General features: G+C 55.2%; 1 protein-coding gene across 2 annotated transcripts in view; it reads right to left on the reverse strand.

Annotated features, from left to right (window-relative positions):
- Positions 1 to 1,629: 1,629 nt before the first annotated feature.
- Positions 1,630 to 18,686, reverse strand: part of SLC9A1 (solute carrier family 9 member A1) — a 48,386-nt gene continuing 31,329 nt past the window's right edge. Inside the window, exons 2-13 of one of the 2 annotated variants that reach the window (XM_040466263.1) lie at positions 14,519 to 14,979; positions 11,014 to 11,264; positions 9,882 to 10,099; positions 8,849 to 8,929; positions 8,481 to 8,683; positions 6,873 to 6,962; positions 6,322 to 6,392; positions 6,028 to 6,201; positions 5,676 to 5,790; positions 5,439 to 5,540; positions 4,189 to 4,261; positions 1,630 to 3,527 (exon numbers count right to left, since the gene is read on the reverse strand). In XM_040466263.1, coding sequence (XP_040322197.1) covers positions 3,190 to 3,527; positions 4,189 to 4,261; positions 5,439 to 5,540; positions 5,676 to 5,790; positions 6,028 to 6,201; positions 6,322 to 6,392; positions 6,873 to 6,962; positions 8,481 to 8,683; positions 8,849 to 8,929; positions 9,882 to 10,099; positions 11,014 to 11,264; positions 14,519 to 14,979 — 2,177 coding nt within the window. In that variant the 3' untranslated portion in view covers positions 1,630 to 3,189. The remainder of the gene's footprint in view (positions 3,528 to 4,188; positions 4,262 to 5,438; positions 5,541 to 5,675; positions 5,791 to 6,027; positions 6,202 to 6,321; positions 6,393 to 6,872; positions 6,963 to 8,480; positions 8,684 to 8,848; positions 8,930 to 9,881; positions 10,100 to 11,013; positions 11,265 to 14,518; positions 14,980 to 18,686) is intronic. The other variant, XM_040466271.1, reaches the window with a different exon arrangement.

Below are 18,686 nucleotides of genomic sequence, written 5' to 3' on the forward strand. Positions count from 1 at the left end.
CCCATCTGGAAGAGCCCTGGTGATGGGTGACGTTTTAAGTTAAAGGGTATGACCAGAGGATGACAAGAGTATGGTTAAGTATGAGAAGGAGGTGGTGGTTGATGAGACTGTGTTTCTCCTATTGAAGATGAGCTTTCCTTCCATTTTTAGAAAATTGAGGTGAAGTTTACATGAAATGAGCCATTTTAAAGTAAATGATCAGTGGCACTTTGTACCTTCACAGTACATGCAAGGTAGCAACCAGCATCATAATCTATTTCCAAAACTTGCCATCACCCCAAACAGAAATTATGTAATCATTAAGCAACAGAGACATGAGTTTTTCATCTGAAGGATCAGTGGATGGTGGGGGCAAAAGGCATGGCTGTTTGGATGTCCTGTCTCCTAAATCCACTCTCTCCTTGCTCCCTTTACTGCAAGGCTGACCCTTGTGGACTGAACTCTGTGAAGTTACTCAGGTGCCTTCCCTTCTGGCTCCCTAATGGATTTGGCTAAGGGGAGGCACCAGCAGGATCAAAAGCAGAATATTTATTTATCCCCTGCTTCCCCGTCTGGCAGGGGCTTTGCTCTGCTCCCTATGGCTGTGGCTCCAGCAGGGTGGCCCCCTCCTCTAGGAACAGCTCCTTCTTCTTGTCCTAGGGGGAGGGAGTCTAGGGGTTGTAATGGCTTTCTGAAGTGTGAGTCCCCTGGGCCCCATTCCTGGTAGGTTCCCTTAACCCTCCCCACACCTCTGTAAAGAATCCTTTAGTTGAAGGCTCTTCAGTATCCCTTTGGGTGTGTCGTCTGTTTCTTGTTGAGACATCGATTGACACAGGAACGGATGGCATGGTCCTTCCCTACAGTCCCTTTGCACTGACCACTCCTGACTCCCAGTCGAAGCAAACAAGATGATTTCCTGGACAGCCCACCTTCCGGGGGTGCCTGGGGTGTGTGCCAAGGCCCCACTGCCCTCTGGTGGTCAGCTCCTGGAAATGCACCTCAGGGATCCAACCTCCACTGAACTGAGCCCATTGGGCACCCTGCACAGTGCTGAACCTTACACACCTGAGCACTTTCATCCACGTTACTGTCCCCACTTTACAGGTACCAGAACCTTCCCACTGCCCTTATGTATAAATCAAAATCTAGCCAAGGATTACAAGGTCCCATCTTTGCCTCCCTTCCTGTCACTCTCTGACCCAGCCAAACCGGTCGTTTCTCAGATCCTAAGGTCTTCGCATGTGCAGCTCCCAATTAGAATATTCAGGAACTCTCTGAAACCTTCATCACCTGATCAATCTCAGCTTATTCTCTAGTCCTTTCCTAAGATCACTCAGGATAGTCCTCCTTGCCACTCCCCACCCCCTTTCACTCGCTGTCATTCACAAACACACTGGGTTTTTCGTGGTCTGCATGAACGTCTGCTGGATAGTGCTCTCTCCTCAGGAGGCCGGAGGCTCCGGAGGGCAGGGAGCATCTTGCTTTGCCCACTGCTGTTATCTCCAGGGCCTGGCACACAGCAATAACACCACCAGCTGCTGACACGGATTAGGCATTTCTCTGTGCTAGCCATTGAGCTAAGTCCTTCAGGCGCCCAGGCCAGGCCACCCTCCTTCCCAAAGTCCTGGTCCCTAGGAAGCAGCCCTCAACTGTATAAAAACTCACACGTGTTTATTAGAATATGAAAAAGATTCGGTTTCTTCTGTACAGGCAGCAGAGCGGCAGCAGCTGTGGTGGCTTTGAACATGGTTGTCAATGTCACCCTTGCATGGGGACTCCTGCCCAAAACAGCACTTGCACGGAGAGGAGGGGGACAGATGAGCACCCACTGCCCAGTCCGCTGGGAAGAGGGGCACTCTGACTATTGCACAATCCTGGGGAAGGACAGACACCAATAGGCCTGGGCCTGGCCATGGTGGCAGTGGGGGTGGGAGTGTGTGCCTGTGAGCAAAGGCCCCTAAGGGCCCAGGACTCTGCCCACCACCCGCCCTGGTGGGGTGGGAGATGCTGGGGGAAGGCCTTCTCCCCCAAGGGCTGGGCTCCACAGCAAGCTGGGTGCGGTGCACATAAGAGGGGGAGTCTGGGGGCACGTAAGAGGTCCAGGGGCCTAGGGGGTGGGTGGGGGGAATGAGAGAAAGAACAGGTCAGCAGGGACTGAGGGTCAGGCCCAAGAGCAAAGGAGGTGCCAGGAGGCCCAGCATCAGTGAGTTAGAGAGAATCATGAATCGGGATGTGTGTGTGGTCACTTCTAAAATCACAGCCTTGGGGCCACATTTAAGAGCCCAGGAGGCAGAGGACTGATCTGGGGGAGAGTGTTGGGCAGACAGGCACAAACGAGGAGGGGTAATGCTCTGGAGTAGGAGGGCCAGAGCTCTGTTCAATCAGGGGTGTTCAAAATGTTTTAAAAACAGGAATGCCCTCTGTGCAAACTGAATCATACACGGAGTGTGAACAGACAAAACAGATAAAAAGGCAGCACTTTCTGGATCCCCTGACAGTTCCTCCCCTGACAGTAGCCCCTGAAGGGTCTGGTGGTCCCTGGGGAAGCAGTCTGGAAAGCTAAGTCACATCACTGTCCAAAGTGCCCCAGCTCCAGTCAGGGAAGCTCAGATATGCCCTCGGCCTGCAGCTCTGAGTGAAGACAGGTCAGGGTGGCTGGCCAGGTGACAGAGCCAGCAGGAGGAGGGTGGGCCTGCCGTGTGTCACTGACTCGTACCCCAGTCAGATACCTGGTCCCCTAGTCTTCCCACTGTTAATGCAGGGCCCAGCCTAGGCCAAGAAAGGTCTCGGCTCCTTCCCTTTCCAGGTGGGACCAAGACTGAGCCAGAGGCTCTTTGGTTAGGAACTAAGATTGGTTTGAATGAGAAGGGCGATGGAGTAGGAGGCAGGCCTCTGAGGGCTGGGAATCCCAGAGGCCCTGGGCCAGGTTTGGGAGACAGCCTGGATCAGGAAGGGGCAGAATCTGCCTCCCAGCCCAACAGTTCTGCCAAATGGATTGGGAAGGCAGTTCTGGTGGGAGGGAGGGCGCTTCCCAGGAGGCAGGGGAAGCCGTGCTGCGGTTGGGGCTGTGGGCCCAGCTGCCATGCGGTCGAGGGAGGGGCAGGGCCAATCCAGGTCAGGAAGGACGAGGGGAGTCCCCAGCTCCCCCAGCAGCCCCTGTTCTGGTGGGAGAGTCTGTGGTGGGATGGGCACTGCCCACTGACTCCAGCGCTACTGCCCCTTGGGGATGAAAGGCTCTCCCTCCCCAGGCTCAGGGTGAGGACCTGGGTCACTAAGGCAGCGCTGTATCCTCTGGGAGCTGGGGCTGTCACTTGGTCCAGGGGTGAAGACATCATCGGTGCCTGGGGAGGAGGGCTCCTTGGTCCGCATCACAATGCCCCCATCGTCCTCCTCGTCCTCCTCCACCACCCTTGCTGGATCCCGGTTCAGCCCCAAGACCTTGCCCTTCAGCTCCTCGTTCACCAGGTCCACAGACTCGGGAGACTGCGGGGAGGCGGGGTCGATGGTGATAACAGGCAAATCGGCCTTCGGCTCATAGGCCAGGGGGTCTGGGGACCAAGAGCAAGGCACACGTTGGCTTCTGCCCCGAGTCTGGCCTGGTGTGTGCTCCACCTTGATGTGGGTCAGCAACCCCCCCAGAACCTTCCTAGGAGCATGGCAATGCTGCCACGTTTCAGCGTTACTCCACATGGCTCCATATGAGCCCTTATCAGATGGTTTCTCTTCCCTTCAGGCTGGGGCTCCAAAGGTAAGACTGTGCTCCTCTCCTTAGACCAGGGACTCCCACAGGTGACCCTCCTCAGACCAAGGATTAGGGCCCCTTCCTGAGTCACCACCTGCCCCTGGGGCCCAGGCCTGGGAGAAGGTCCGCTGCCATTTCCCTCACATGTTGGGATATCCTAATGGTGCAGACCCTTCTTGCCTCACCGCCAGGCACCAAACCCCTCCACGGTCCTCACCGTGAGCCCCACATGAAGCACCTCTGTCCCTAGGGAGGACAGCAGGGCCATTCTTCTGCCCCCTTGGGGGATCCCCAACTCCATCTGATGTAGAAGGAGCTCATGGCTTGGGAGGAGGTCAGAGGGAGTAGCCTGTCCTCCCCAGCGGTTCTCTGAGCCCCATTCCTGTCAGAGCCTCATCTTCAGGAGACACTGGCAATGAGTGCCCCACCTCAAGGCCCCTCGTCAGGCACCCTGCACTCTGCCTTACCTGAGCCGATGCGGGCCCTCGACATGGTGGGTGAGTCCAGCTTGTGGGCCGGCACCGTCAGGTAGTTGTTGATCTGACAGAGAGAGGGCAGACAGGGGTGAGTGCGGGCAGCCCCTCTGGATGGCGCCCGAGGCCGATGGCCACGCCCTCCTTTGGCGAGCTGGTGCCCGGGTGCTCGCTCCCTCTTTGGCAGTTCCTCACTAGGCTCTTCACTTGCCTCTGCCAGCGCTGAGGCTGTGCTGGCACTTTAGGGGTTCCTGAAGGCTTGGCCCAGCCTGCGGTCAGGCCACGCAATCTCCTGAGCAGCCTTAAACTGCCCTGCCTCTCACACAGTGACACTGCCCTGGTCTCTATCTACTCCAGCCCACACTCGCCCGAGGTCCATAAAGTCAGCTCAGGAGAACTGGACCCCAAATGGCCCTCAGGTATCTCAGTGCAATAGTCTAAACTGAACTCAGGTTCTTATCTTCCCTTAAGCCCTTGTTCTATCCTAGGGACACCTGGGTGGCTCAGTCGGCTCAGTCTTGATTTCAGCTCAAGTCCTGATCTCTCTCATATATTTTTTTAATGTCTATTTATTCATTTTTGAGAGAGAGGGAGAGCACAAGAGGGGGAGGGGCAGAGAGAGAGAGAGAGAGAGAGAAGGGTGGAGGTGGGAGACACAGAATCTGAAGCAGGATCCAGGCTCTGAGCTGTCAGCCCAGAGCCTAATGTGGGGCTTGAACCCATGAACCGCAAGATCATGACCTGAGCTGGAATCGGACGCTTAACCAACCGAGCCACCCAGCTGCCCGTCTCTCATACTTTCAAGCCCTGTGTTGGGCTCTGCTCTGACAGTGTGGAGCCTGCTTGGGATTCTCTCTCTCTCTCTCTCTCTCTCTCTCTCTCTGCCCCTTCCCTGCTCACATGTGTGCATGCAATCTCTCTCCCTCAAAATAAATAAATAAACGTTAAAAAAAAAAAAAAGAAAATGAGGGGTTAGAGCACATGGATAGACTCAGATGTCTGAGGATACGATGAGACAGCAATGGCCTCTTTGCTGCTCTGAGAGGGAAGGAAGTGGAAGAAGAGGCAGCTTTCTGGAACCTGCCCTGGGGCTCAGCCTTCAATACAAGTGGAGGAGCCCCCCCCCAAAAACCCCAAAAAACCCAGATTGCAGAGGCTCTCTCTTCAAAGGGGCTTGGTGGTGGGGGTGTGGGAAGAACCCAGACTCCCGGAAAAGCGGGAGCCACCTCCAGTCCTAGACGCACCTTCTGCTCTAGTTGCCGGGCCTTCTGTCTGCGCAGCAGCATCTGGTTCCAGGCCTCCTCATAGGGATCTGCCACCAGTGTGTGTCTGTTGTAGGACCGCAGCTGTGGGAGGAACAGCCGTCAGGCACTAGAAGCTGGGCCTGGAGGAGCCAGGGGGGGTCTGGGCACGTGTGGGGCAGGGCTGGAGCAGAGAGACTCCTCTGCTGTAAGGGCACCAGGCGGGGAGCAGCCCCTCACCCGCTGCCTGGTCTTCTGCAAGTTGTTCCTCAGGATTTTGCGAATCTCCTCCTCCTTGTCCTTGGACAGAGCTGGCAGGATGCGCTCGGCAGGCAGGGACTTGGGGTGGATGTTCCTGGACAACAGGGCACAGGTTAGGTCCCCGGGAGAACTCCTGTGACCCTAGAGTGCAGGGTCCGGGCCAGGAGGTCACCCAGGGGATGGCCTGGGGGTGGGGGTGGTCCTCACTGTGGCCCTGAAGCCCTCTCACCCACACTGCTTGGACAACAGAGGGGCCTGCCCCCCACCCCCCCGGCGGCCTGCCAGGTTGGTGTGCGTGCAGAAGCTGCCAACATCGGCCATGGGCACTCACTGCATGGAGACAGTGGAGACAGCAGAAGGGATCTTGCCCATGCCACCGCTCTCCACCAGCTCAATGGCCTGCTTCATCTCCATCTTGTGGTAGAAGGCGATGAGCTGTGGCTCCTTGGAGCGCTCCCCGGCTATCAGACACTTCTTCACATACTTCTTGTTAAACCGGTTGAGCCTGGCGGGAGGGGGGAGGAGGGAGGAGATGCGTGGAGCCAGTTCCTCAGGGTGGGATGACACCCGGGGGCCCGGGGAGACCCTCACCTGTCCCTCCCCGCCCACCAGGCCTGCCACCTACTTGTCCTTCCAGTGGTGGTGGCCGTAGTGGCCACAGATGTCCTCGATGCCTGTCAGAAGGTGGTCCAGGAACTGAAATGGGCCCAGGGCCAGGTCAAGCCTCACTACTGGGCTCCTTCCCTACGGAGACTTCTGAATGGCCCCCCCCACCCCCACCTTCCACTCTAGTGTAGCTCTGCTCAGCCCAGCCCTGTAGTTCCAGGAGCAGCCAGGAGGTGGCACCAACACCTCACTCATCCTGAACCCATGGCACCTCAAACCCTCTGCCTCTGGGGCCTGGCTGAGCCCCCTTCCCTGAACCCACCTGTGCCCAATGCCTGCAATAGGTTCCCAGTAGAGGTAGAGATAGCATGACCCCCCCCCTCCTGGCACTCCTGGCTGCCCACACCACACCTGCCTATGGCACAATATGGTGACCTCAAGGGGCTGAAGGATGACCCAACACTGGGAAGAGGGAGGAAGGAGCTGAGTGAGGCAACGGACATGAGGCCTGGCTGCTCCCCAGCTCCCTGAGCCTTTTGCAACCGAGCACCAAGGCCCAGCTTCCAGTACCTGTGTGTGGATTTCCTCGTTGATAGAACGCTTTGTCTCTTGCTTTTTCTTCACAGCCAACAGGTCTACCAGGGGCCGAATGGTCATGCCCTGGGGGGTAGGCTGGTGTCAGGCACTCCAGTTCTGCTACCCTGGCAGGGAGGCCCAACCTCCCCTGCCCCCACCTGCAGAGCTCCTGAGGCTGGTATGCCCTCTGCTCTGAAGTCCCCAATCTCCCAACCTCCGTGCCAGCCATCGTATAAAGGCAGGTCCTTAAGGGCTGCTTCTTCCTGAAGACACGAGCCCATCCAGGGGAATGACTCCCTTAGCCGGGGCGAGGGGTCGGAGGGCCTGGGTTCAAATGTGGGCTCCGCCACAGACATACTTTGCAACCCCAGAGAAGTCAGGCCTGGCTGATAGGGAAAACTACTTCTGCTCTGCCTCCCTCACAGGACTGCCACTGATAACTTAGTAAGAGTGACAGCAAATTTAACTGCGTGTTTGCCAGGTGCCAGAGCCAGCTGTGATCTACTAGTATTAGTTCGTGAATACCCACAATGACCCTAAGAGGTAGATCTTTCCATTGTCCCCATTTTACAGACGAGGAAACTGACATAGAGGGTAAGTAACTTTCTAAGGTCTCACAGGAGTAGTAAAGCTGGATTCAGACCCAAGCAGGAAGGCCCTCCCTCAATGCTGACTTCATTGAAAATGGACTTGGTAAACCATTACCATATACAACTGCAAAGTTAAGGTCATAAAATATTTTTGAAGATGGAAACAGGGCAAGCGGGTGAAGGAGGCAGCCCCCTATCCTTATTAAGGACAGAAGGTTAAGTCTAGCCCCAGGAGGATGCCGCCATATCTCTTTCTTTTGAGAAGGCAACGCTGTTTCCCAGCTAAGGCTTTGCCACGATTTATATCTAGGAAAGACAGAGGGGATAGAAATGGAGGCCTCGACAGACCATTTCTCACTTGCCCAAAGTCACAGGTCAGGTAAGGTGGAGCAAATTTCCGCCATCCAGGCTGGGTTTCCTTGGGGATTCTGAGGGGTTTGGGGGGACTCTCAGCTAAGCCAGGTTCATTTAAATGCACAGAAAATACTGACCAGCAAGGCTGGAAGGACTCTGGGATCATCTAAGCTGATGCCCTCACTTCACAGATGGGGAAGTGAACCCAGAAAAGGGAGGAGGGTCTTTCCCAGGGTCACACAGGGGCAGCACAGCTCGGGCTGACTCCAGACCGCCTGCTGCCCAACTCAACAACCTTTCTAGCTCCCCCCGTTGTGCTATGATTATCCCATTTTACAGGCGCAGAAACTGAGATCCTAGGACATTAAATCACTTCCCCAAAGCCCTGTAAAGAGCCTGTGGGCCTGCTGACTGCACCCACTTCTCTCAATGCTGTCTGGATCTCTAACTAAGTTAGGCAGCATTCTGGCTGCTCTACTTTCTGATCGGTTGCTCACTATCATAATTCCCCCTTCACAATTAAGGAAAATGAGGCCCAGAAAGGGGGAGTGGCTTGCCCAAGATTGCACAGCAAGTTATCAGTGAACTAGAACCCGTGGCCCCCTCTCACTGGCAGACCCAGGGTCCCCAGGCAGGGCTGCTCTGCCCTGTCCAGCACCTGCACAAAGACGGTGAAGAAGATGACAGTGATGATGGCAGTGAGGAACAGGTCACACATGGGGAAGTGCTTCTTGTCCAGGAGGTAGCCCAAGGAGAAGGCGATGGCCCCTCGCAGGCCTCCGTAGGCAATGATGAACTGGTCCTTGGGGGTCAGCTTCACAATTCGGAACTTGTTGATGAACCAGGTCAGGCCCAGCACACCTGCCAGGGAAGGGCAGGAAGAGTGTCAAACTGTCCCCAGTCCCTCCCGGCTTCCCCGCAACCGCTCTGTCTGGAGGAAGCCTCCGCGAGTACACCCACCCAGCGCGCTCATTTCCTGGGTCCCTCAGCCAACAGCTGGGTGGATCCCTCAGAGGGTTTCCCAACCTGGATGTGCTTTAGAGATATCACAAGGCCTCCGGTGGCTGGATGTCAGAAGGGGGGTGGGAGAAGGCCACATGTTGGTATCTATTCATTATAATGGGTTCATGGGCTCAAATCTTCTGTGTGCTTCAAATTTTCCATAATAAAAAAGTTTTCTTAATTTCTTTTTTTTTTTTTAATGCTTCTTTATTCTTGAGAGAGAGAGACGGAGTGCAAGTGGGGGAGGGGCAGAGAGAGGGAGACACAGAATCTGAAGCAGGCTCCAGCTGTACCGACAGCTCAGAGCCCAATGCCGGGCTCGAACTCAAGAACTGCGAGATCACGCATGACCTGAACCAAAGGTGGACGCTCAACCGACTGAGCCACCCAGGCGCCCCTAAAACGTTGTGGGTATTTTGGGTTTTTTTGTTTTTTAAATGCAGAGACTTGGATGCAACCTCAAGCACAGAACCAGAATCTCTGGAGGATGAGGCCCTGGAAGAAAGGGGATTTAGAACAGTGCACCGAGTGGATGTGATACCCAGTCAGGCTTGGGGACCAAAGACCTAGTCTCAGAGGAGAGGTGAGTGAGACCCAGAGGGGGAAGTGATACAGTCTCTGAGGTGAGGCGTGTCTGGAAAGTATAAGCAGGACCCAAGGACTGGAGGCCTGGTCCCTGGGTGTGGCCCTGGGCTGGCGGCGCAGCCAGGTTTGGAGGAGCCGTCCTCAGCTTTCCAAGGGCTTGAGTCATCGGCGCCACAGGACCACGCAGAAAACATTCACAAACCCAAGCTCTGTGGCACAGGCTCCCCGAGGTCCCTCTGTGCACTCACACACAACCGTCTTCCCAGAGGTCACAGACTCACCGTGAGCATGGGCTCCTCTCGAGGACCCATCGTGGTCTCAGCATGGCAGAGAGGGGCTGGGGAGCACCTGCTGCACAGCCAAGCAGGGGCTCTCCACACAGGGCACCCTTCCTTCCCCCCCAGCCGACCCCCTGCCCCCACCGCGCACGCTCGCACACACACCTCCACCCGGCTCCAGCCCAGGACCTCACCCAGCACTCGGGCGATAAGGCAGAAGAGCAGGGTGCTGATGACAAAGGTCCAGTTCCAGTGGTGGGAGCCAGCCACCGTGGAGACGCCGAGGAAGATAAAGATGAGGGTCTCACTGACACTGCTCCACATCTTCAGGAAATATTTGATGGTTGTGTGGGACTTGTGGGAGATGTTGGCCTCCACGTAGGGGCGCATCACCACTCCCGAGGCAATGAGTCTGGGGTCAGAAAAGAGCAGAGTTCGGGGTTCAGGCGAGCTGCACCTTCCCAAAGCCCTTCCACTGCCAGGGAGGCTGAGCGATACCCATTTACTGAGCTCCTCTGACGGGTCAGGCACTCACTGTGGGCTTCACGCGACTTTTCCAGCTCAATCCTCTCACTCAACCCTCAGACACCGTCATGTTTTTGCATTTTTCAGCTGAGGGACCTGAGAGTTAAGAGACACTTCACCCTTCCACTGTTACCCAGCCAGTGAGTGGCAGAGCTAAGATGCAAACCGAGGTCTGCCCGACTCCCAGGCCTGTGCCTCCTCCCCAAGGCCGTGCTGCCTCTCTGCCTAACAGGAGTCAATTACACATGTCTGTGGCCTTGGTTTATTACCCTGGAGTGCGGTGTCTCACAGATGGGGGTCTCCACAGTAGCTGCCCAAGCTCTCCTGGCCTGGGGTCCATACCTGAGCTCTGCTCCTGCTGGCCTGGCCTCCTCAAGGTCACCCTGAATCCTGTGATCCAACCCGGCCTCTCCACTTCCAATGTCCTGCTCTACCGGGCACACCTCACTGCTTCTCCACCTTACCCTGACTGCAAGGCCCAGCTGAGGCCTCAGGACCTCTATGACTCCTCACAGCAATGGAGGCCCCAAGCCTTCTCGCTAGGGCTACAGAAGGGCACAGTGAATGCAGGAACCTGTGTCTAGCTACAACCAAGGAACCCCCTTGGAGGCCAATGAAGGGAAGAAGTAGCAGGGCTGACGCTTTCCAAAACTTTAAACTCAGTGCTTCCCAGGGCAGTCCCAGGACCTGGAGCCTGGTGCATGAATCTTATCCCTGGAGCTGGAGGCTGGGCACTGGGGAGCTCCCTTGTGTTGGCAGGCCGCCCCCCGGGCCCCCCCCCCATGCCATGCCCAGACTCACGCCATGATACCCGACAGGTGGAAGAGCTCGGCTGATAGGTAGGCCATGTAGCTGTAGAGGAAGACGAAGAGCGGCTCGATGACACGGATGTGGGAGGTGAATCGGGACGTGAAGGCTGCGATGACCCCGTAGACCACACCCACAAACACCCCGCCCAGGGACACCACGAAGAAGCTCAGGAAGCCAAGGACGATGTCCACGATGCCCACTCGGTCGTAGTTTGCAAACTCCTCAAAGAGATGATACAGGACCTGGGGAGGACGTGCAGGCTGGTTGGCAGGAGGGCAGGGCCCTGGCCCTCCAGCTCTCTGGGGTCCACCCAAGGGTGATCATGTGCCTTCCACTGACCACGGCCACAAGAAGAGGCCATGTGATAGTGGAGACACGCTAGTGCCAAGCAGGTGGTCCAAACCACTGGGCCAGGGGCCCAAGGGCCTCGCTTCCGGCAGGCAGCATGCCGTGCTGATCAAGAGCACAAACTCTGAACCCAAACTGTCTGGGTTGAACAGTGGCTCTGCCGTGCCCTAGCTGTGTGCATGGGGCAGATTACTGTCTCCCTGTGCTGCAATCTTCCCAGCCATAAAATGGGATTACAGTACCAACCTTACAGGACTATTGTGAGGACTAAACTAGTTAATAAAGGCAAAGTGCCCAGGGCCATGCCTATCACAGTGTTAGCTATTCCTGGCACTAAGGGGCCTCTCTCACTGTCTGACCTTGGGCAGGTCATGTCCCTGTCTGGATTTCAGTCTCTTCTTCAGCATAAATCAGGGAGAATTCAGACCATGAACTAGAACAGGACTTCTTAACCTGTGAAAATTTCTGAAAATATACACAGGCAGGCCATACCCGCCTTGGATTCTCTGGAGGTGGGGCCCAGAAATCTCTACTCAACAAGCTCTTCAGGGGGTTACCGTGAACGGCCAAATTCAGATACTATGGAACTAGAGGCTTTCTAAGGCTTCCCCACCTCCTGGACTGGGAAAGAAACAGTCACTGTAATGCTATCGTCAGATGTTTAAATGGGACTTCATATATTGTAAAGCCCTTGGACAACGGTCACCCTGCTTGACACACAGCAGCCTCATGAGGTAAGCGAGCCAAGGATGCCCACTCCTTTGCTCAACTGAAGCCCACAGTGGTGGAGCGACTTGACACAGGGCCCCCAGACCCCATCAGCAAAGCCAGGCCCAGAACTTGCTCCCTGACAGCAGTGGGCAGGCCCTCCCCAGCAGGTACAGCTCTGAAGATCCACCCCCACTCAGGTGCCAGCTCCCTGGCTACCAGGCCTTCTCCTAGACAGCTGTGCCAGGAAACCAGCTGGAGTTTCCAGGCCTGGGGGTGCTGAGGGAGAGAGAAAAGGACCTGAGCGTTACTGAAAGGGGACTCTCCAAAGCCCCCAGTACCTAGAGACAAGGAGGCCTGGGTAGGAGTGGTGACCTGTTCCAGGGCAAAAGCCTGAGGCCATGGGACTCAGGGGGAGCGTTCAGCTTTAATGTCGGGAACAGGGCACTCACGTTTGTGGCCAGAGCTCCAGAAAGGGTCTGACTTGGGGCAGACGGAAGGGGAGATGCCAAGCACTGGCCAGTCTGCAGTGCTGCCTGGACCATAGCTGTCTGGGAGACAGGCAGGGCTCCCGCAGTGGACAGCAGGTGCATTCTTAGCCCTCGGCTACCTAAACTCACTCCTGGCCCGAGGAGGTTCATGGGTCCTCACAGTGCACTACCTGGGCCAGTGGGGCAGGTGAAGGGCGAGGTCCTCCTCTCCCACCCGGCTATAGACTAGAGAGGCAGTGTAGCATAGTGGTAAGTGTGTGGGCTCAGGGCTCTGACTGTGTAGATCTGAACCCCAGCTACCTCATTTATCAGCTAACATGACCCTGGATGAGCTCCTTAACCTCTCAGTATCTCAGTTTCCTCACTTGGAAAAACGGGATAGTTACAGTGCCAACCTCCCGGAGTTTCTGTGTGGATCAGATGAGGCAAATACATATTCAGACAGGAAGTGCTCGCATAGGAAGTGAGCTCACTACCAGCACTGCCACCACCTTGGGAGGCATGGCCAGATGCCCAAGTTGGCCAGACTGCGGTATCCACTTGACATAAGCAGGCCCCACTGCTCCCCGATAGTGCCAACCTGAACCCCAACACCCAGACCCAACTGGGGAGGGCTTTGACTTTGGTACTTGCTGGTAAGTGTGCCTCCTGTAAGAACCCTGGGAGGATGACAGGCTGGGTACTGCAATCCTTGTTACAGATGGAGAAACTGAGGCAAGAGCTGGTGCCAGAAGACCCAGCACTGAGGCCTGCCTGCTTAGACCAGACTGCTGCTCCCCCAGCCCCACAAGGACCCGATGAAGGCAGCAGGGGAGGAAGAGGAAGCTGAGGCTGCCGGCCCCCCCCCCCCCCCCCCCCCCCCACTGCTGTCTGTCTCTTCTTTGAAGTGCGGCTTCCTGAGGGGCTGGGGTGGGTGAAGAGGGAGCGTGTGAGCATGCACTGGCGTGCAGGTGTCCTTGTGTTTTCCCGTGTGTGCAGTGCTCTCTGAGGGGGCCAGCTAGGAGAATGAGAGTGTTTTCACAATGTGTGAGTGTGCACATACACATACCTGTTTCCTGAGGAAACCAGCTGGGAGGAAGGGCATGTGTGAGCACATACAGCACAGCCATGTGCCAGACTCTGTGTTGGGGCTGTTCTTACTGGATCCTGGGAGGAAAGCAGTATCTGCTCTGCCACTTTGCAGCTATCAAAGGTGAGGCCCAGAGAGGTATGGTGATTTGCCTAAGGTCAGGTAATAAGCAAGTGGCCAACCCCAGACAATCTATTTTACTTATCACCTTCTGGAGGGTTTTTTTTTTTTTTTTTGATAAATTTTATTTTTTACGTTTTTAAAGTAGGCTCCATGCCCAATGTGGGACTTGAACTCGTGACCCTGAAATGAAGAGTTGCATGCTCCACTAACTGAGCCAGCCAGGTGCCCTTTCTGGAGGTTTTGAGGGCAGGGTCCCTTTCCACCACTGCTGCCCCCAAACTGCACACACCTAACTATAACTTAAGACCCAGCCAACATAAAGCTGAAATGGCCCTGATAGACTAAAGGGCCTATAAAGGACAAACTGAAGTCTAAAGAGGATATGTAATTTAACCAAGATCACATCACGATCTGAGTCAGGGACAGAGAATATGCCCCGGGAAGGCCAAGAGCTCAGGTCCGGACGTCTGACAGACCTGACTTCTAACCTTGGTTCTATCATATGTTAGCCAGTTGTTTAACTTCAGCGAGCCTGATGCTTCTTCGTTTGTAAAGTAAGAAGCACCTCCGAAGATCATCATCAGGATTAAATGAGATAATCCACACTGAGTGCTCAGAGTGATGCCTGGCACAGAGTAAGCAGGAATGGACATTAGCTGTTTGGCTACTGTGATTAGCGGGTGGATGTGGGATTCACTCTGGACCTGGATTCAGGTCTGTGCCCAATGCGCACGTGTGTGTGGCCACTGCCCCTCACCACAGTGACGGCGTCATTGAGCAGGGACTCCCCAAAGACAAGGATATGCAGCAGCTCATTGATGTGAATTTCCTCAAAGACAGCCAGCACGGCCACGGGGTCCACGGCTGAGATGATGCTGCCAAAGAGCAGGTTGTCCAGAAGGCCAATGTTGTTGATCTGCTCGCCGCCCACCAGGCACACGGCGTACATGAGGCCGCCCAGGAAGAAGGCATTCCACAGTGTGCCCACCACGGCGAAGATCAGGATGGTGCCCAGGTTCTCTGTGAACTGCCGCAGCGGCAGGAAGTAGCCCGCGTCCAGGATGATGGGCGGCAGCAGGAAGAGGAAGAAGACGTCGGATTGCAGGAAGGGGGGCGTCTCGCCCACGCCCTTGATCAGGCCCCCCACCAGCAGCCCCACCACGATCAGCAGGCAGCTCTCCGGGACGATGCTCGAGATAGTGGGGATCACATGGAAACCTGCGGAGGGTGAGAGAACAGGAGGCCATGGTCTTGCGGCGAGCCAGGACGGAAGGTTGGGGACAGGGCTGGGGACAGAGGAGCAGCTGGTGAGAGGGGCACAGGCTTGGTCTCGGAGGGCCGCTCTGTTAACTCTCTGAGCCTTGGCTTCACCATCCATAAAATGGAAGCAGTAATACCAGCTTCACCAGGTTTGCCGTATAAACTAATTGACAATATTTTTAAAGTGTTTTTTCCAACGGATATACAGATGCTATCTCTGCCTCTGTCATAAAATAGTGGAAAGAAGCAGCTCTGTATGCCTCCGGAAGACAGAAATCATACATTGATTACCGAGGCTCCAAGTATCTAAGGGCATTAGCTACACCTGAACCCAAGTCAGCTTTCTAGGTACAAGTTCAGGGTGGCAGATGTGAGCTCGAGACCAGGCACAATAATCTAATGATTCTGTCTGAGGGAAGGAAGTGAGTTCCCCATCACGAAGGTGTTTAAGCAGAAAGCAGACAACCGGTTGGTCAAGAAATAACACAGGAGATAGAAGGAAGCACAGAAAGGAACTTGGGGATCAAACCACCTGCCGTCTGCAAACCCACAGAATGTACACAGTGACCCCTAACTCCAGATTCGTGTGCTTTCCTGCTAAGCCCAGAGAGCTGCTCAAGAAGCCAATGGCGATCAGTCCATTTTGCATGTGAGACAAAACCTATATGCCATCCTGTTTTCTAGCCTAATCCCATCCACTTTAAAGATAGAGCAACCGAGGCCCAGAAAGGGGAAGGGCATGAGGGCACACTTGCATGAGGGCACACGGCAAATCAGTAGCAGAACCAGGACAGAACCCAGGTCTGACCCCCGTAGCTCCCATCAAACTCCTAAGTTCTAGAAGTCAACCCTCACTCTCCCTCCTCCTCATCAAGGCATGAACATGCCCCTCCGCCTGATACCCTCTCCCCAAGCTAGCAGCAGTGGTCCACACTGAGGCTCCAAACCCAGAGCTAGGAAGTAGCAAAAATGCCCTTCTGAGAGGTGCTCCTTCAATGCCAGGTTTGGTCCCAAGCTCCCTAAGGGTTTTGGGTTTATTTTTGGGTGGGGAGGTGGGTGGAGAAGACCCAGGCATTTAACCCCATGTTGAGTGCCATAAAACCCACGGTAAGCTTGGTTAAGAGAGTATGACGGTTTGTTTAAGGTGAAAGTTCTTGCTCCCGTCCCCTCCCTAGCCTGTAATCTGTGCAGGCAGATTCCCTATCCATTTATAATGAGATCCCCAGGGCTAGGGACATAGTAGGAACTCAACAAGTATCTACTGATTTGAAAATGCACAGGGCTAGGCCATTACTGACATAATTCCTGACAACCCATCTGGCCAAGCTTTGGCTCTCATTACCCCTGAGATCTGTGGGAAGGAGAAGAAACATCCCTCCTCATGCCCAAAGCCCCTTCTACTCTCCAATACCGATCTGGGTAGTGCCAGTACAGCTACAAGTCAAAACTCACCCTCAAAACACTAGCTAGGCCCAGAACGTTGGTACAGTGCCAAGCACCCAGGAGACACTCAAAACATGTTAGAAAAAAACACGTCTCCATTGTAGGCGAGGAGAGCACCCCAAAGCCACCAGTACAATTCTCTTGACTTCAAAACAGACGTGACCAAACTCCCCTCTTGTTGAAAAATTCCCCAGTCTTTGTAGTGTCTAGGAGTAACCCCCGGTGTTCAGTTGGCTGGTGCAATGGAAGGGGCATTTCGCCCAAATGAACCACATCCTCTCTTGTCTATAGATCTTTGCCTGGTCTAGTCTGTCTCTCCAGAACACCATTCCTGTACCTCTATCCCCATGTGTGTGGCTGATGCCACATGCTTCTATCCTCCTGCTGCTCCAGGAAGCATTCCCTGACCATCCCTGTCTGTTCACATTAGGGCAGGAGTCCCTCTCCGGTGCCTCCCCTTCTCGAACCTTCAATCCACAGACCCTGCCCAGATTTCTCTCTCTTCCCCGGCACCCAGCAAGGTCAGACAACCTAGGCCGGAGCAGTGGAGACGGGACAATGGCACCACACCCAGAGACCTGCACTGCCCCGGAGGGGAGATAGGATGGCATGGGACTTTGGGGGAGCAGAGCTCCTGCCGGCCACCAGGAAGCTGCTCCTCAAGGCCAGGAGTCCAGCTCCAAGTCTAGCCAGCTGACCTTGACATCCTGCCCTGGAACTGAGCATCAACAGCTAGCTGCCTTAGGAGAAGGCATAGTCTAAAGAGACAGCCCAGGCAAGCAGGAGACAGCCTCCACCTCCATCTAGCACATTAGGCTTTGAAAATTCCTCCCTGCCCCCCCACCCCCCAATGCTATCAGTCCGATCCACAAAGCTTTCCTGGGACCGGGAAGTGCCACACCATGCATTGGAAACCCAGAGAGGAGTACCACATGGGAGGACGGGGTAGGGGGACATGCAAAACAAGCCAAGAGCAGTAACGTGAAGAATGTTCATTGTTCCTAAAGATGCACTTGTGAGCCAGGCACTGTGCTGGGAGCCTGGCATATAGCATCTCTTTAGTCCTCACAACAGCCCCGTGGGATAAGTATTGTCCCCATTTTGCAGAAGAGAAAGGTGGGGCCTGGCAAGCAAGATTCGGTAGCTTCCCCAGAGTCTAAGGGAAGAATTCTACTCTAGCTTAGAATATCTGTAGCAGAGAGAGCTAATTAATCTTGTACTGAAACATGGGTATTTTCTCTGAGCCCAGGCTGGTGCTGTGCACTGGGGACACTGAGGTTACTCAAAGTCAGAACCTTCATGAAGAGCTTGTGGGAATGGCCATGCTTTACTCACTCTTGGGACTTCTAGGCCATCAGGCCTCCCTTGCTAGGCTAGGAGACAACTGGCACTCCTATTTGATGGAAGAAAAGCTAGAGCTCAGAGGAGGCAGGACAGGTCCCAGCTACCCAGGATCACTAGGTCTCAGGCCTCCTGTCTTGGGTGCAATGCACTTTCTTCCACATAAGCTTGCTCCCAGAGTACCTGGGACTGGAGCCATGTTCCCAGAGTGAGTCTCCCCGGGTCTTCCTGTGCTGGCCTTGCCTCTTGGTGAGCAGACCCTGATGGGCAAGGACAGGGAAGGGCCAAGCCCAGATTGAAGAGGAAGGTCTGGGATCCACACTTGGCTCCTTACCCCTGGTAGGCGGTACATTACTGGAAAGCAGTTTCCAGTGGGGAGGGCGCAGTGGTACGGTGTGGGGAGGGGCATGAAGGCCTGTTCTGGCTTGTCCCTCTCCCAAGGCCCTGACTCTACCAGCTGTCCCCACCCTGTAGCCCTAGAGATCTCCTCAAGGTGCGGGAAGTTTGCTGACACCACGTGTGGTAAAAGGGGAATAGTCAGGCCCCAATCCCCTGACAAAGGCCCAGCACTGAGGGGAGATCCCAAGATGCCAGGAAATGAGGCTGGACTTCCAGGACCCAAACTTTGTGGCAGCAGTGATATCACCAGGATGGAATCTGGGGTGGGGCAGAGGCGGCTGGAATCAGATCCAGAGCCAGGAGAGTGGAACAGACCCTGGAGACCATCCAAACCCTCTGCCACATGGTCAGGGAAACTGAGACTCAAAGACAGCCAGTGACCTGTCAGTGTCACGTGACCATTCCACGGTGAGAAGCCAGGAAGCTCCAGGCCCAGTGATCTCTCAAACCACGTGGCCTCCCATGAGGGTGTGGAAATTCCA

Source organism: Herpailurus yagouaroundi, unplaced genomic scaffold (assembly GCF_014898765.1).
Source record: "Herpailurus yagouaroundi ecotype Mexico unplaced genomic scaffold, PumYag 77, whole genome shotgun sequence".
In the NCBI taxonomy this organism is placed as follows: Eukaryota; Metazoa; Chordata; class Mammalia; order Carnivora; family Felidae; genus Herpailurus; species Herpailurus yagouaroundi.